The sequence below is a fragment of the Dufourea novaeangliae genome, unplaced genomic scaffold (assembly GCF_001272555.1).
Source record: "Dufourea novaeangliae isolate 0120121106 unplaced genomic scaffold, ASM127255v1 scaffold105, whole genome shotgun sequence".
In the NCBI taxonomy this organism is placed as follows: Eukaryota; Metazoa; Arthropoda; class Insecta; order Hymenoptera; family Halictidae; genus Dufourea; species Dufourea novaeangliae.
This window is the reverse complement of record NW_015373975.1, coordinates 278,065-291,960: the sequence shown is the minus strand read 5'-3', so window position 1 is coordinate 291,960 and position 13,896 is coordinate 278,065. Positions and strand designations below refer to the sequence as shown.

Genomic DNA, 13,896 nt, shown 5'->3' with positions numbered 1-13,896 from the left:
TCTGAGTGACCATGAACGCAAGATAATTCTTTAGTTTAAAGAAATAGTGCAAATGACCGAAAGTAATTGCTGTGATTGTCAAATGATGACTCAACGAAATATTGACAAAATTAATGAAAAATGATTCTTTTCACATTTCGATGGTTTGATTTCTTCCTAATACAAAAATATTTATTTATCTATATTTATTTAGTTATTAAACAAGTATAAACCCAGTATACATAAATAAACATTTAATGAATGGAATATAGTATACAGTACGGAATTAATCGTAATAGAGAATTTTTAATTAATCGTTAACTTAAATTAAACAGTTCTTAGTGCCCTATATAAGAATTTCTTCGAGTGCTCAATAAAGCCATTGAAAAAGTCAGTCACATTCATAAATTTATTGGCTGATATCAGTATTCGATAAATTGAATTACTTGAACCATATTAAGTATTTATGGTAGCATAATATAATATATGAATCCTTCTAACATACATTCAAGGAACAAAAGAATGAACAAGCTGCAACAATTGAGGACATGAGATCTGGCCATTTATAAGCTTAAACAAAAAAGAAATATCGTTGACAACTCTGCGATCAGTTAAAGAAGTCATATTGAATGTGTTTAATAATGGTCCATAATCGTGATCGTTAAAATATGTTTTAAAAAGTTCATATTTTATGGAATGCCTGATACTTTTGGCCAAGGCTGTATGTATGTATAACGGGGAACCGAGGGGCTGAAAAACTGCTCGTGTGCGAGGTCTCATTTGATTACGTTTGTTTCATTCAACATCGCGGTAACCGCACAGCGAAGAAGAAAAGAACCGACCGCGTCTATTTCACCGCTACGAAAAACGACCACTAGTGCATCTTCCGTGTAAATTAACGTACAGTATTCAAAGCCGTAGGAACGTTAAGGCCAAATTCACACTAACGGTTAAAGGTACGGTCCGATCACGATCAGTTTAAATTTAGACTATATCTCTTTCGTTAAGTGATCGTACCGTGACCACTAGTGTGAATCCGGCTTAAGGAGTCTTCCGTGGTCCGAAATTTTCAAAAATTCGGTATCATCAAATTGACTTCTTAGAGGCGGCCAGTACAGCAGAAGATCTACTATATAGACCTGGAATAGTGTGTAATTTAAAAAAAATTTTCATTTACATCTTAAATTGAATTTGACACTTTGAAACGCGTTTTTTTTCAAAACGATATTTTCAAAGTCATTAACCACGATTAATCGAAAATCGTTGAGCGGTTCTGTTCCAAATTTAGAGAGCTTATTTTAAATATAAAAATCTAGTCTCTAATCGAAGGATTTCACTTCTCTATGTTTAGGTTTTATCATGTAGTCTAAAAATAAGAATTTTTAAAATGAAACTCGGTCACATAACTTCCAACATTAGCCATTTTGTCCCGAATGATTTGTTTCTAAAATACTTCGATTAAAGACTAAATAAACTAATATATTAAATACATTTTCCCGAAATTTTGCTGTCAGGTGGTCCAGTTCCGAGGAGGAATGGGAACTGCGAACCACCTATTTAAGAAGGCCTTCCGGAAAGTTCTGCATAATTCTTAAATAAATCAATATTTTTCCATTAAAATTCAACGAAATACTCTTTAAAGAATAACTTTATTCCCTCACAACCACAGAAGAGCCATTAAATGGCCGAGAACCGTTCATGCGCGTTCGGCTTTACAGTTAAATGAATCACAGGTAGCCTAGACCTGAACCTCGGTAATCGATGGATCTTCGTTTGTTAGACTTCATGCTCTCGAAGTTTCTTTCCTCCCGTTCGCCGGAATCGGTAGCTTTCGATTACTCCGGTCCAAGTTGGTTCTACTCTTGAAGCACTTTCGACACGTCAGCCGCCAAAACGCCAGCCTGAAGTCGGCCGAGTAAAAAGCGTAGATGAAAGGATTTATAGCTGAATTAATCCACCCTGGAACGAACATCGAACGAGTTTTGTTACGATGAATTATTAAACACTTTGATCTTGTGAAGTGTGAAAAAAAACATACACGATGTGTTTACAGATTTATAATGTGTACAGACTTTCTGACATATTTCGTCTTAACGAATTTTAGGGAAGAGAAAAGTGTTAATATCAAGAAGCACAAAAGTCAACATTTTCTGATTTCTAATGGACTCTTTGTGTATCTTGTTTTTATTAATAATTAGGTTAATTTATATTAGGTCAGTGCAAAAATTTCGATAGATTCACATTTGGATAAACGATTATGTTCTTATATTGTACGTTGATTTAAATCAATATTTAATTTTAGATTATATCTTTTATTATAGAAATTTCTAAATCAATTTGGCACCACTAGCTTACATATATTATAATCTAGTGACACATAAGTATGTATCTCTAACTCAATTTTAATTCAGACACAATGTGATTAAAAGAATGGCAATTAAATTTTTTATTGAACAGTGTACGAGAGTAAAAGTGAATTTAGAAAGATTCACTAAAGATCTGACATTCGAAGCGACACCGTAGGCGGTAAAAAGGAAACGATACCTACCTAGCCACGTTAGTGCCGACATAAGGACATCTGGCGGTTTCATGGGTATGAAAGGTGTGGCCAGATAGAGGGTGAAGAAAGGTAACCAACACGCGATGAATCCACCTACGACCACCGCCAATGTGCCAGCGGTTTTTGTCTCTTTAGCTGCTCTGTTGATGCAACTCTGCTGATGACTACGGACAATCCCCGACTTTTTGCTGGTGCTCGGTGGCTCCGTCTCATCTGAAGGCTTGTCGCAGCTCACCGTGGTGTTGACGCATTCGGTTCTTCGTATTCTGATACTCTTTGCTCGTTCGATCTGCACGTAATTGACACGGCAATTGAAATTAACATACAGCTTTGGACCAAAGTATTAAGCACCTTTATTAGTACTCAAACAGCGCAAATACATCATGTGTACATCCGGAGAACATACGTTCCGGACGTTCGATACGTACGGAGAATGTCCCGAAAAGGTCAACCTGTCCCCCTCACGCCCTGGTTAAGATCTTTAAATGTCGTAGGAAGGTCCTATTTACAAACTGAAACGTCCTGAGGATGTCCTGTGTCAAGATTCATAGAAAATTTTCCAAATGTGTAAAACTGACATTCTCTGTATTTTTTGGGAACGTTCAAAGAGTTTTTAAGAACGCTATGGTAATGTCGGAAAAGGCGTATAAGAAACATTTCCCAAATGTTTCAAATTACGGTTAGATTTCATTCTTTGCAAGGTGATAGAAGTTAGGTTAGGTTGGTCTGTGTTTAATAAATAAAACATTAATTTTCCTGCAATTTCCGCGCCTAGAAGGAATTACATTAAGTTAGTTCCAGTTAATAAATAAAAGGTTAAATTTCCTGTAAGAAATTATAATGAAAATATAGGTCTGGGGATTATGATCTCAAAGTACATTGTGTTTATTTTTATTTTCAAAGCAAAATACTGATTCTGTGTTGGTTAGAGCCAGTTTAAGGAAAAAAATGTTTTTTCCAAATTTCCGGAGGTTTCCTAACGAAACCACTAAACGAAACCATCCGTAATTTAAATCCTACGAACACTCGTAAAACTTTAGAAACGGACATTTCTAGAACATGTGAAATTTAAGTCTTGAGAACATCTGTAGAACTTTCGGGACGGACGTTTCTAGAACATCCGATATTTAAGTCTTACGAACATCTTAGGGATGTTCAAAATGGACGTAGGACATGCGGATATAAACTGGATACGAAACGGACGTTTCTTGGATGTACGGTGCTATCTGGATACAGCCTGCTGCGAAAACTATTTCTTTGAAATCTTTCTTGTATTATTCATAAACCTTTGTCGGATAGTTCAAAGGAATTTTAAAACAGTTGATAACGTTTACGGTGGTTCATGAAGCAACTGTGCGATCCATACTCTACATTTTGTATTTCTTCCTAAAGCTTACAGTCTACTGTCAGTACTCGCTGCTAGACAGTTTAATTTTGCTGTTAATATTTTGAAGGTTAGAATGTTCTCCTTGAAATATGCCAAAAAAGAGTGAACGGAGTAACCATCAACGCCAGTAGATTTCTTTTCGTAGAAGAAGAAGAAGCACTACATGTCTTAAAGGTTTCTATAAAATCGGCAACCCGAAGTGAGGGCCATCTCCTTGTTAACGGTGGGCTCTGCAGCATTTCGAATCGCTTCGAATATGTATGTACATATGGCGAAACATTCGAATCATTTCGAACATGATTCGATACTTATAGCTCTTGAAAGTCTTGATGAGTCTTGAATCTTAAGTCTTTAAAGATTCGATATGTCCTGAAATATTCGCGAGTACTCAGTATCGTAAAAAAGTTTTCAAAATGTATCTTTGTAAGACACTGCTTTCAAGTCCTATCAAAACTTTCAAAACTTTGAAAATTATCAAAACTCTCAAGACTTCTCAGACTTGAGGCCTATCGAGTCTTTAGAGACTCAAGACTAATCACGACTTAAGATTCGTTTTAAATATCGAATCGTGTTCAAAGTAATTCGAATTTTCACAATATTGGGAAAGTTCGAATCTCGTCGAAAGTGAGATTCAAACGCCCATCACGATTTGTATTATATTACTATGCAACTATCGATATCCATCGATAATGCAACAGGTAAAAGAATCGTGACGTTTTGACAGGTTACAGAGCACGGCCATAACATGCCTAATGGAGTTTAGTAGCTGTTTGTTTCGTGTAATTAATAGATGTATTCTGCTACATCATCGGGAAATGAGCGAAACTTGTTGCTATTAAAGAGAGCGACGCTGCTTTTTTTTCTGATATTTTGGAGCTCATTACGGATCTGTAAGTGAGGTAAAGGTGCCCTCAGGCAGTGACAACGTTGAAATTTTGACCCTTTTTGTTAATCTGTTGAACAAAAGGAGGACAAAATGTGGCACGGTCCTATATTATGCATCATTTGGAAGAGAGATCAGTTAAAGAATGTATATTAAATAACAGTAATAAAATCCTTACAATATTATGACCTCTGTCGAAGGTATGAAATCGAACAAGTTAATATTACTCTAGATGTTCTTTAACTTACTTACAGGAAATGAAAATACTGTTGTTTATATATGAAAGTCATGAAATGAAAAAGTTCAATACATTTGAAGAAAATGTTAACGGTAGTATAACAATTGTCATTTTTTTACTAAATTCAGCATAATACAATTCTCACGGCTAGATTAAAATTTAAGAAGGCCGTATTTGTAATTTATCAAGTATTAAAATGTTCTTAAGCTTTCAAATGAAACAGACAATAATAAGACTGTTTGGTATTTTGTTTCACGCGTGCACACACTGGAACACTTCCTCCAATCTCTGTTCCATTTTTCATTCTGTATTTTGCAAACGATCAAGAATAGCTATTTTTCCGTTATTATTTGAATAAAGAGTACCCTATTTTATTTGTACTATTATTAATGAAAAATAGTTTACATTTAATATGTAAATAGTTTTTATTTTATTCATTTGAATTCTTTAAAGAAACACATTTTGTAGTGAGAAATATCGTGGTTTTTTTTTATTACATTATGATCCTCATGTGTGCAACCATGCACCTATAAATATGCATGCATAAGAAACTTATTATTGTTCGAAATATATTAATTGAAATTTAAACAAGGACCTTGTGCAAGGATACAACATTTTTAATTATTCAGAATGTTAGGAATAAAAAAAATATATGAGGGACCAGTGAATTTTATTTGCTCCGCTGCTTATTAAAACACCTCAAGGGAAATTCATACGATGTAACCTATTTAATGAAATGAGAGACATTTGAAGACATAAGCCAACTGTTCCTTTAAAATTACATTTCGATAACACCTGCTGAAAATTCGTAGGTAACTCGAAGAAATATTTCTTCACAGGTTTGGATTAATTTATCTACTTCTTGATTTACCTTCATGGCCTAGAAGTTTAAACAATATTTGTAAATTCCTCTGTTAATAAACAATTGCTTATTGAGAATAAGTTGAAAATTTTATTACAATTAACTATTCCGCTTTCCATCCTTAACCAGCTTGAATTAAAAGTGACTTACGAATTTTATAATTACAACAATTCCACATTTTTCAATTATTTCACTATAAGCAGAATCGATAGAGAGAGGGAGAGGGAGAGGGAGAGGGACTTAAAAATGACTTAAGAACTTGCGTAATTTCAAGCATTTAAAATACTTGTTAATTAGGTCATTAGCGTGAGGTATTCGTAGTCGATACAACATGCAATAATCGATATTTTAAACGTGCATTCATGAACTTTGCGTAGCACAATGTAATTCTATCGAGCAGTATCGTGATAAATTTGTACTAAGTATTCGTTTAAATAGATTCAAATTGCCAATCGATTTCTCATTTACGCCTGCTTGTTCGACTTTCCGCGTGAACTGTAATCCACGTCTGATTTATTCTTCAAGCGAAGTCACTTTCTTTGTTTTTTATAGCGAATTTAAAATAAATGTTAGAAGGAATGTTAAACGTTCAAAAGGCTGTCCAATCCCATATTACAAAAATTGTGTTTGTATTTAGTATTGGGATTAATCGCCTTCTTGAACATTTAAAAAATATTCATTGTAATAATATTAGCTGTGCTCTTAGATTTTAACGAAATTTCATGAACTTCTAAACTTTTTCCTGCTGTTGACAATTATGTTTTCAAATAATCACTTCCTACGTTACCTTTAAATTGTCATTTTATTTCTTAAGTCGTGTTTCCAATAGTGAGTTTTTCGTAGACTGATCAACTTATTCTTCTGTTTCACTTGAACTTATCATGTTATTTCAGTATACCTACATTTATTTTTAACGCTAGAACTATGTACCAGCGTTAAATGTACACTGCATTAAATTGTCTTGTATAATAGGATCATATAATATGTATAATTAGTATAGTTTAGAATATAGTATAATATAAAATCTGGAAAAATTATAGGTTATCATAAATTCCGACTGAAGCACCTTTACAATTTCTGTAATTGTAAAGCAAGAAATCTAAAATCCGTCAGTTTGAGAGGCTTTGGTACTTCTAGTGTTAAAGGCATATATCTTTAGGCTTAATTGGTTGTTTTCTATGTCATCTATATCATATAAAAGTACTACTCCTTTTCAACTACAAGATGACATAAAAGTCAGAAAATCAACATAAACGAACTTATCATGTTTTTCACCTTTGGTCTTCATATACAGGATGTCCCAAAAGATGGTACAATCAGCTGCGCGTAGGGCCACACGTACGCACAGCAGCATAGTCGAGAAGCAGAGATCAGTGACCTGCATCGTGTGCTTCTAGACTGTGTCTGTCTGCGCGTACGTGTGGCCCACCGCGCAGCTGATTGGAGTTCGTTTAACTGCTAATACCTCGGAAATGGAGCTTCAGATTACAAAGCGGTAAAGGACTTTTTGATTTGCATTTGTATGAGGAATATGCATGTTGCGGATTGTCCCACCTTTTGGGATACTCTGTACAGGGGAGAGTTGTCTATATTGGACCGACTCCTAGATTGGACCATTTGTGTATTTCTATAAAGAAATATATTTACAGTGTTTCCGTTGGCTATATTGATTTGAGGAGATGAAATCAAATGTGCGACAACAGTGAAACAGGTAATTAATTTGTTTGTCGCTTCACGTCGTCGAGATATAGAAATACATGGTGCGTGATCATTATTTTTCGTACTATTTTTTCGTATAATTTCAAATAATACTAGTATAAAGTGTACTGTCTTAGCTAGAATTTCATATTCATACTTTCCCATTTTCGTTTAAATATAACAATGAAAATATATTTTTCTGGTGCAACCTACAAGTTGCCTTATATTGGACCACCGCTAGTTGTCTAAATTGGGCTGGTCTATTCTAGGATACAATCTATATCATGGTAGCGAATAGTTCAAAGTATACTAAAACGGTTTATTTCGATTCGAAATGGCGACAACACGAAAATATGGAAAATGTGAAATCCACTAAAAAAACGTACTAATGCACTACGTGCACCTTAGGATACTTTTTTCAATGCCTTGAACAGTTTATTTTCAATTGTAGATTTAATTTTATTGGTTTTTAGAAGCGGTCCAATGTAAGAAACTGGTGGTCCAAATTAGGAAACCAGTTGCCTGCAATGGACCGAAGTCATCAGTTTAGTTTTTTAAGATATTACTCTTATCACACGTTTTTTCAATCTATGTATAATGCTAGTCTTTTTTCCGTTTCTCTTTGCATCCTGCGATGTTCTATGCCTGTGTAAGAGAGAAAAATAAAAAAATGATCCAAAATAGGCAACTCTCCCTTATTAGTACCGATAAGTAATCAACTATATTTTATCAAAATCAGTACTTATTTTCGAGGAAATCAGAAGCCTATGCTGTATCAGTGATATTTAGCCTCGTTCTACAATGTTCGCCGTCATTTTGAAAGAAGCAAATGGTAGAAAGATATTTCAAGTTTAAGCTGTGTTATCATTTAATGCAAAAGAAATAGTAGATCAGTATTCAAAGTATCCTCACCAAAATTTTTCTGCGCGGTAGGATGTTTTCGTTGCCGGTGGCCTCGAGGTTTCTATGACGACTCGCGATCAGGCAGGATATCCTCCCGTAAACGTACAGCATCACCAGCATCGGTAGAAAAAAGGATCCCATCGCGGAGAATATCACGTACGAGGAGTCCATATTGTACGAGCATTTTTTACTGTCGCGATTCGTTGCACGCGGAAAGCATCCCAATAGAGGAGGGCTGGTTATGGCGCCGGCCAGGATCCAGACCGCCACGATCATCAAACCGGCCAGTCGTTTACTTCGACGTCGCCGGCTGTATATTAACGGCTGAGTTATGGCTAGGTACCTTGAACGGAAATTTAATTCATTTAGACCTGTTGAAGGAACGCCAAACCGTCCAGGATTATTTAACACATTCGCGGCTTGGTTTTTCTAAAGATTTATCCCAACCACTCATGTCAACGGAGCGGCTTGATGCCAGGATTGTTGTGTGTATCAAATGTTATTGTGTTCTGTAGTCACTGGTATTTTTATCACTTCAATTGCTGTTTGTTATTTAGAGGCATTATTGAGTTGGTGAGAAAGTAATTTCCTTGCTCGCATACACAGTCTGTTCCATGAACTCTGTCCAGCAGAAACATTTTTGTTATTTCAAACAATATGCGAAAATCTTACTAATGAAAGTTGTAGGATTTAAAGAAGTACATTAGTATGGTAATAATGGTTTCTTGGCGGGTGGATGCGTAAAGGAGATATAGAGGTTAATTTCGTTTCCTTAAATGGAATGTCCAATTTTTTATGCTTGGTTTCGATAGAATACCTTTAAATTACTTGAATAATTTTGAGTATGAAAGTACTAAGATCCGTTTATACTACAATCTACCGTTTCTGAGATATTTGACTTTGTTCATATGACATTGCACATGGTCAACACTTCGAACACTTTTCGTAACGAAATTAATAAGATGAACAAATTCAAATATGTCGGAAACGGTAAGTTTTAAGATAAATGTACTTTAATACTTTCATACTCAGAATTCGCTATTCTATCAAAATCAAGCATAAAAAGTTGGTCATTCTATTTAATAAAACAAAACTGACCTCTATATCTCCTCTACGCATCCACCCGTCAAGAAACCATAATTACCATACAAAGGAAAAACCTATATTATCGATTAATTATAATGGAGGAAATTAAATTGTTGATGAAAGAAATTGTTACTATTTAAAAATTGTTGCTTCTTTTTTAATGTTGCAGAACCAAAAAAAATTTTCCTTCCGACGCAATATACAGGGTGTTCCACCTAACTTTGCCACCCTTAATTATTCTTTTATTTGTCACGGTACAAAACAATAGTTCGTGAGAAAGTTAGTGTATTTTAGGGGGGAAATTAGGCTATGAGATTAAAGGTCATCTGAAGGTCATATCTTCTGAGATTTCTCTAATGATGACGTTTTCTTAAATGGTATGCCCCATTTTTTCATTTGCCATTACAAAGAGGAGATCAAAACGTATCCAACAGTGTATCACACTATTGGGTGGCAACACTTTGAACATACACTAAAATAATAAATAATGCGATTATGGTGTTCATTTTATTTCTGCAATTCATTTTCTGTGAGCTTTCACCTCAACCAGTTACGTGCGAAATTTTCAGCCCATGATCATTTCAAGGACATAGTGTGATACATTGTTGGATATGTTTTGATCTCCTCTTTGTAATAGCAAACAAAGAATTAGGGCATCCCATTTAAAAAAAACGTTACGATTCGAGAAATCTCAGAAGATATGACCTTGAGATGACCTTCAATCTCATAGCCTAATTTCCCCCCTAAAATACACTAACTGTCTCCCGATCCATTTTTTTTGTACCCTGACAAATAAGAGAATTATTAAGGGTGGCAGAGTTAGGTGGGACACCCTGTATGTATAACATTTTGTGTACGTCATATCAATTGATCTGGATGATCACATTTGTTTCCGCAAATGTGAATACACAAGTCAATTTGCGCAAATAATTTCAACATAAGCTACCGTTTAGGCGTCACGATTTTTTCGCGCAAATGTGAATACACAAATCAGTTCGCGTAAATTATTTAAACTTGTAAGTAGGCCTAATATCCTGAAAAACAATCTGCTCTTAAACCAACGATTAAAACAACAAAATCACGTGCAACATAGCCATCAGCCGCGAAGATATTGAGGCCCCCTAATTTTTGGCGACGTAGCTTCCGTTCACCCGGTCAAGTATAGGTCGATACAAAACGCAGAGATAGGAGAACGCCGGAACGTGATCGGGAATTTAACGCGTGGTAAACGGTATTTCTCCTGCCCCGAAAAATCTCCTATAAACTTTCGACGATCCTTTCGTCGACATCCCCGCGAACTAAACCCGCGGCTTCCACTTTGAAAATTCTACTCAGTAAGAGGGGTAAAGGGAGGGATTTGGAGGGGTGTTTCATTGTTGATACCAGGACGATCTGTTTGAGGTGCATAAGCCAAAACCTGACCTGTAATCTTGTCCCGTTTACGTGCAACGATTTGGTAATACGGTGGCGGATAACTCACCTGTCTATGGATATGGCGCATAACGACAGAATGCTGGCAGTGCAGAGGAGGACGTCGAGGGAGACCCAAGAGTCGCATAGCACTTCGCCCAACTCCCAAGTACCACCTGTGAGCTTTGTCAAATTTATTATATTAGACGCGAAATTTTCTTATCTAACTGACGACTGTATATGTACTGCTAACATCTGCGCGACCGGTCACCGGCGTTGTAACGGTGCTGGTACACCGACGAGTAAACTCGGCTTCCGCTAGGGGAAAAAGTGAGGTAGGCGAAGGGCCTCCTAGCATTTAGTTTTGGCAATTACTGAAATTTATGCCAAATTAACATTCGATTTAACATTTATTTCAGTACCTGAAATAAATTTTGCTAAATGGTAGAAAGCTCTTTCCTTACGCCACTTTTTCCCCTAGCGGAAGTCGAGTTTGCACGTCAGTGTACGCCCATAAATATAGAAATAAAAACAGCGTCTTCCTGAAAACGGGCGTCCCAAGTTTAAAAAGGGATAGATAGCTTTGTGAGGACTTGGCATCTGTTTTTAAATTTAAGTAGCGGGGAGTGAGGTTCTGGAGGTTTGGGTTTTGGCTGGTTGACTCAGCTACATTAGAAAGAGATAGCAAATCCTCCGAAAGTAACCCGTCTCTTTCTAAAGTTGGAACATCAGGTCAGCCTCACACGTATTCTATACATATTTCTATGTCTATGGGTGCACCGCATGATTTATCTGACATTTTTCTTACTGCTATTTGAGACACCTGGTTAGTATTCTGGTGAATCTAGAGCAAAAATAAACAGACCCATATTCGAGTGTCTCCCAATACGCATTATTTGTATAGACATTTAACATTTAATTTTCCGATATCCAGATTCTACGTGAAAAAAATAAGAAAAAATTTCCACATAAAATTTGTTCGACTGAGGTTTCGAGAAAGAGAAATTTGAAGATTGGTCAGATATGCGTACAATTGAGTACGACTTGGCTATCGTGTATGTGACCAATCTTTAAATTCGACTTTCCCGAAAATTTGGTCGAACAAATTTTATATGGAAATGTTTTCTTATCCTTTCACGTAAAATCGCCCTCTTTCCGGTTGTACTACAATTTCTGACCCATCCTATATTTGAATATCCGAAAATGAATTGTTGAATATCTTGACAAATAATGCGTATTGACAAAGACGTGGGATTGTTTATTTTTGCTGATTTGCTCAAATTCACAAGAAAAAGTTTGATTAACATCGACTACCCCACAGCAGTGACCTTTGCTTGTCAGTTGTATAGGTTCCTTAGGAACAAAAAGTGATTTGACTTCATTAGGTAAAAATTTTTCGGTATTCCATTTAGAAATAATCTAGTTCTAATTGTTTCATTCAAACACGGCGATACCTACGGCAGAAGCTTAAAACCCCTTGCGTCCGTGGCCAGTCAACGCGTAGCGAGCACGGTCGTCAATGGGTCAAAGAAGTATTCCCCATTTGGGGATCATTTTTAAGAGATTTTTAAAACTAAAAATTAACACATTGGCGCCCGATTTTTGGCATACAGAGTGTAACAAAAATGTTGTCCGACCTGGAAATGGGGCACTCGGGGGATGAATCGGAAAAATGTTTTTCCTTAGCGACAATGTAATCTGAGGCTTCGTTACGGAGATATTAACGAAAAACCGCGACCAATCAGAGCGTGAGTTTACCAGTCGAGTTCCCGCGGTAAAGCTGCCTACCAGTCGCAGCACGTAGCCACCGCTAGCGCGGGAACTCGGCTGGCAAATTCGCGCTCTGATTGGTCGGGGTTTTTTGTTAATATCTCCGTAACGAAGCCTCAGATTACATTGTTGCTAAGGAAAAACTTTTTCCATTTCACTCCCCGAGTGCCCCATTTCCGGGTCGGACAACATTTTTGTTACACCCTGTATATGACTTGTCCCTGCTCTTGACGCAGATCTGCGATAACGGGCGCCAACATATTAATGGACCATGGAGCTGGATGTTTTTCGTATACATGTTTGCTCACATTTCAAGAATGCGCAATAAAATTTATATACAATTCATTTTTATAGTAATAATGTTACTGCATGTTCTTTTGCAGCGTATCTTGTATTCATTCACGTATTCTTGTATTCATTTCAAACAGAAAACTTAAAATTAATCTTAATCGATATTGGTGTGGTTACTGTTCGTACTAGAATGAAGTAAAAAACATGTATTTTGACGAAAGCGCAGCCATACACAAAAAAATATATGAATTTTACCATAAAAGTTTCAAATTTCTCAAACGATAAAAAACAAACGATTAAGAATAAAAAACCAAAAAAGAAAAAGGTAAAGGACCATCTATGTTGTATGTACAGAAAAGCTGAAATGAATTGGTTATCTGATTATTGAAACTCATGGCAACCGATTTGGAAAACATGATTTCGAGAAAATCGCGTTTAAAGTTTTCGCTGCAAATGACTTTATACTGTCATTCGCATTAAACCAACTAATAGAGTCAAGAAATAAAATCAAGGAAGAGATCACGACAGCGATCCTTCGCAATTTTTGTGTATAATTTCATTTCGGAGGAATGTGGTGTATCGCTTTCTTGAAATATTTGTAACTGTATCATTTCGTCGAATTCAAGCATAACGTTTTATGTACACATTTTCAAAATATTATACTTTAAGGAAATGAAAATAAAAAATTAAACTTTTGACCCCTCCAAATTGGAATATTCTCTTAACCTTCAGAAGACTAACCCGTGGAAAGCCCAACCAAGCCATTTCTGACCCACATCGAAATCTCGTATAAATATTGGGTCGTTTGAACAGTTCATAAAGTTTCGAG

General features: G+C 35.9%; 1 protein-coding gene across 1 annotated transcript in view; it reads right to left on the bottom strand.

The window, feature by feature from the left end:
* Positions 1 to 1,762: 1,762 nt before the first annotated feature.
* LOC107187090 (tyramine receptor 1-like) overlaps positions 1,763 to 13,896 on the bottom strand; it is a 32,158-nt gene continuing 20,024 nt past the window's right edge. The window contains exons 3-6 of the mRNA XM_015575094.1: positions 11,077 to 11,189; positions 8,520 to 8,853; positions 2,528 to 2,828; positions 1,763 to 1,938 (exon numbers count right to left, since the gene is read on the bottom strand). Coding sequence (XP_015430580.1) covers positions 1,763 to 1,938; positions 2,528 to 2,828; positions 8,520 to 8,853; positions 11,077 to 11,189 — 924 coding nt within the window. The remainder of the gene's footprint in view (positions 1,939 to 2,527; positions 2,829 to 8,519; positions 8,854 to 11,076; positions 11,190 to 13,896) is intronic.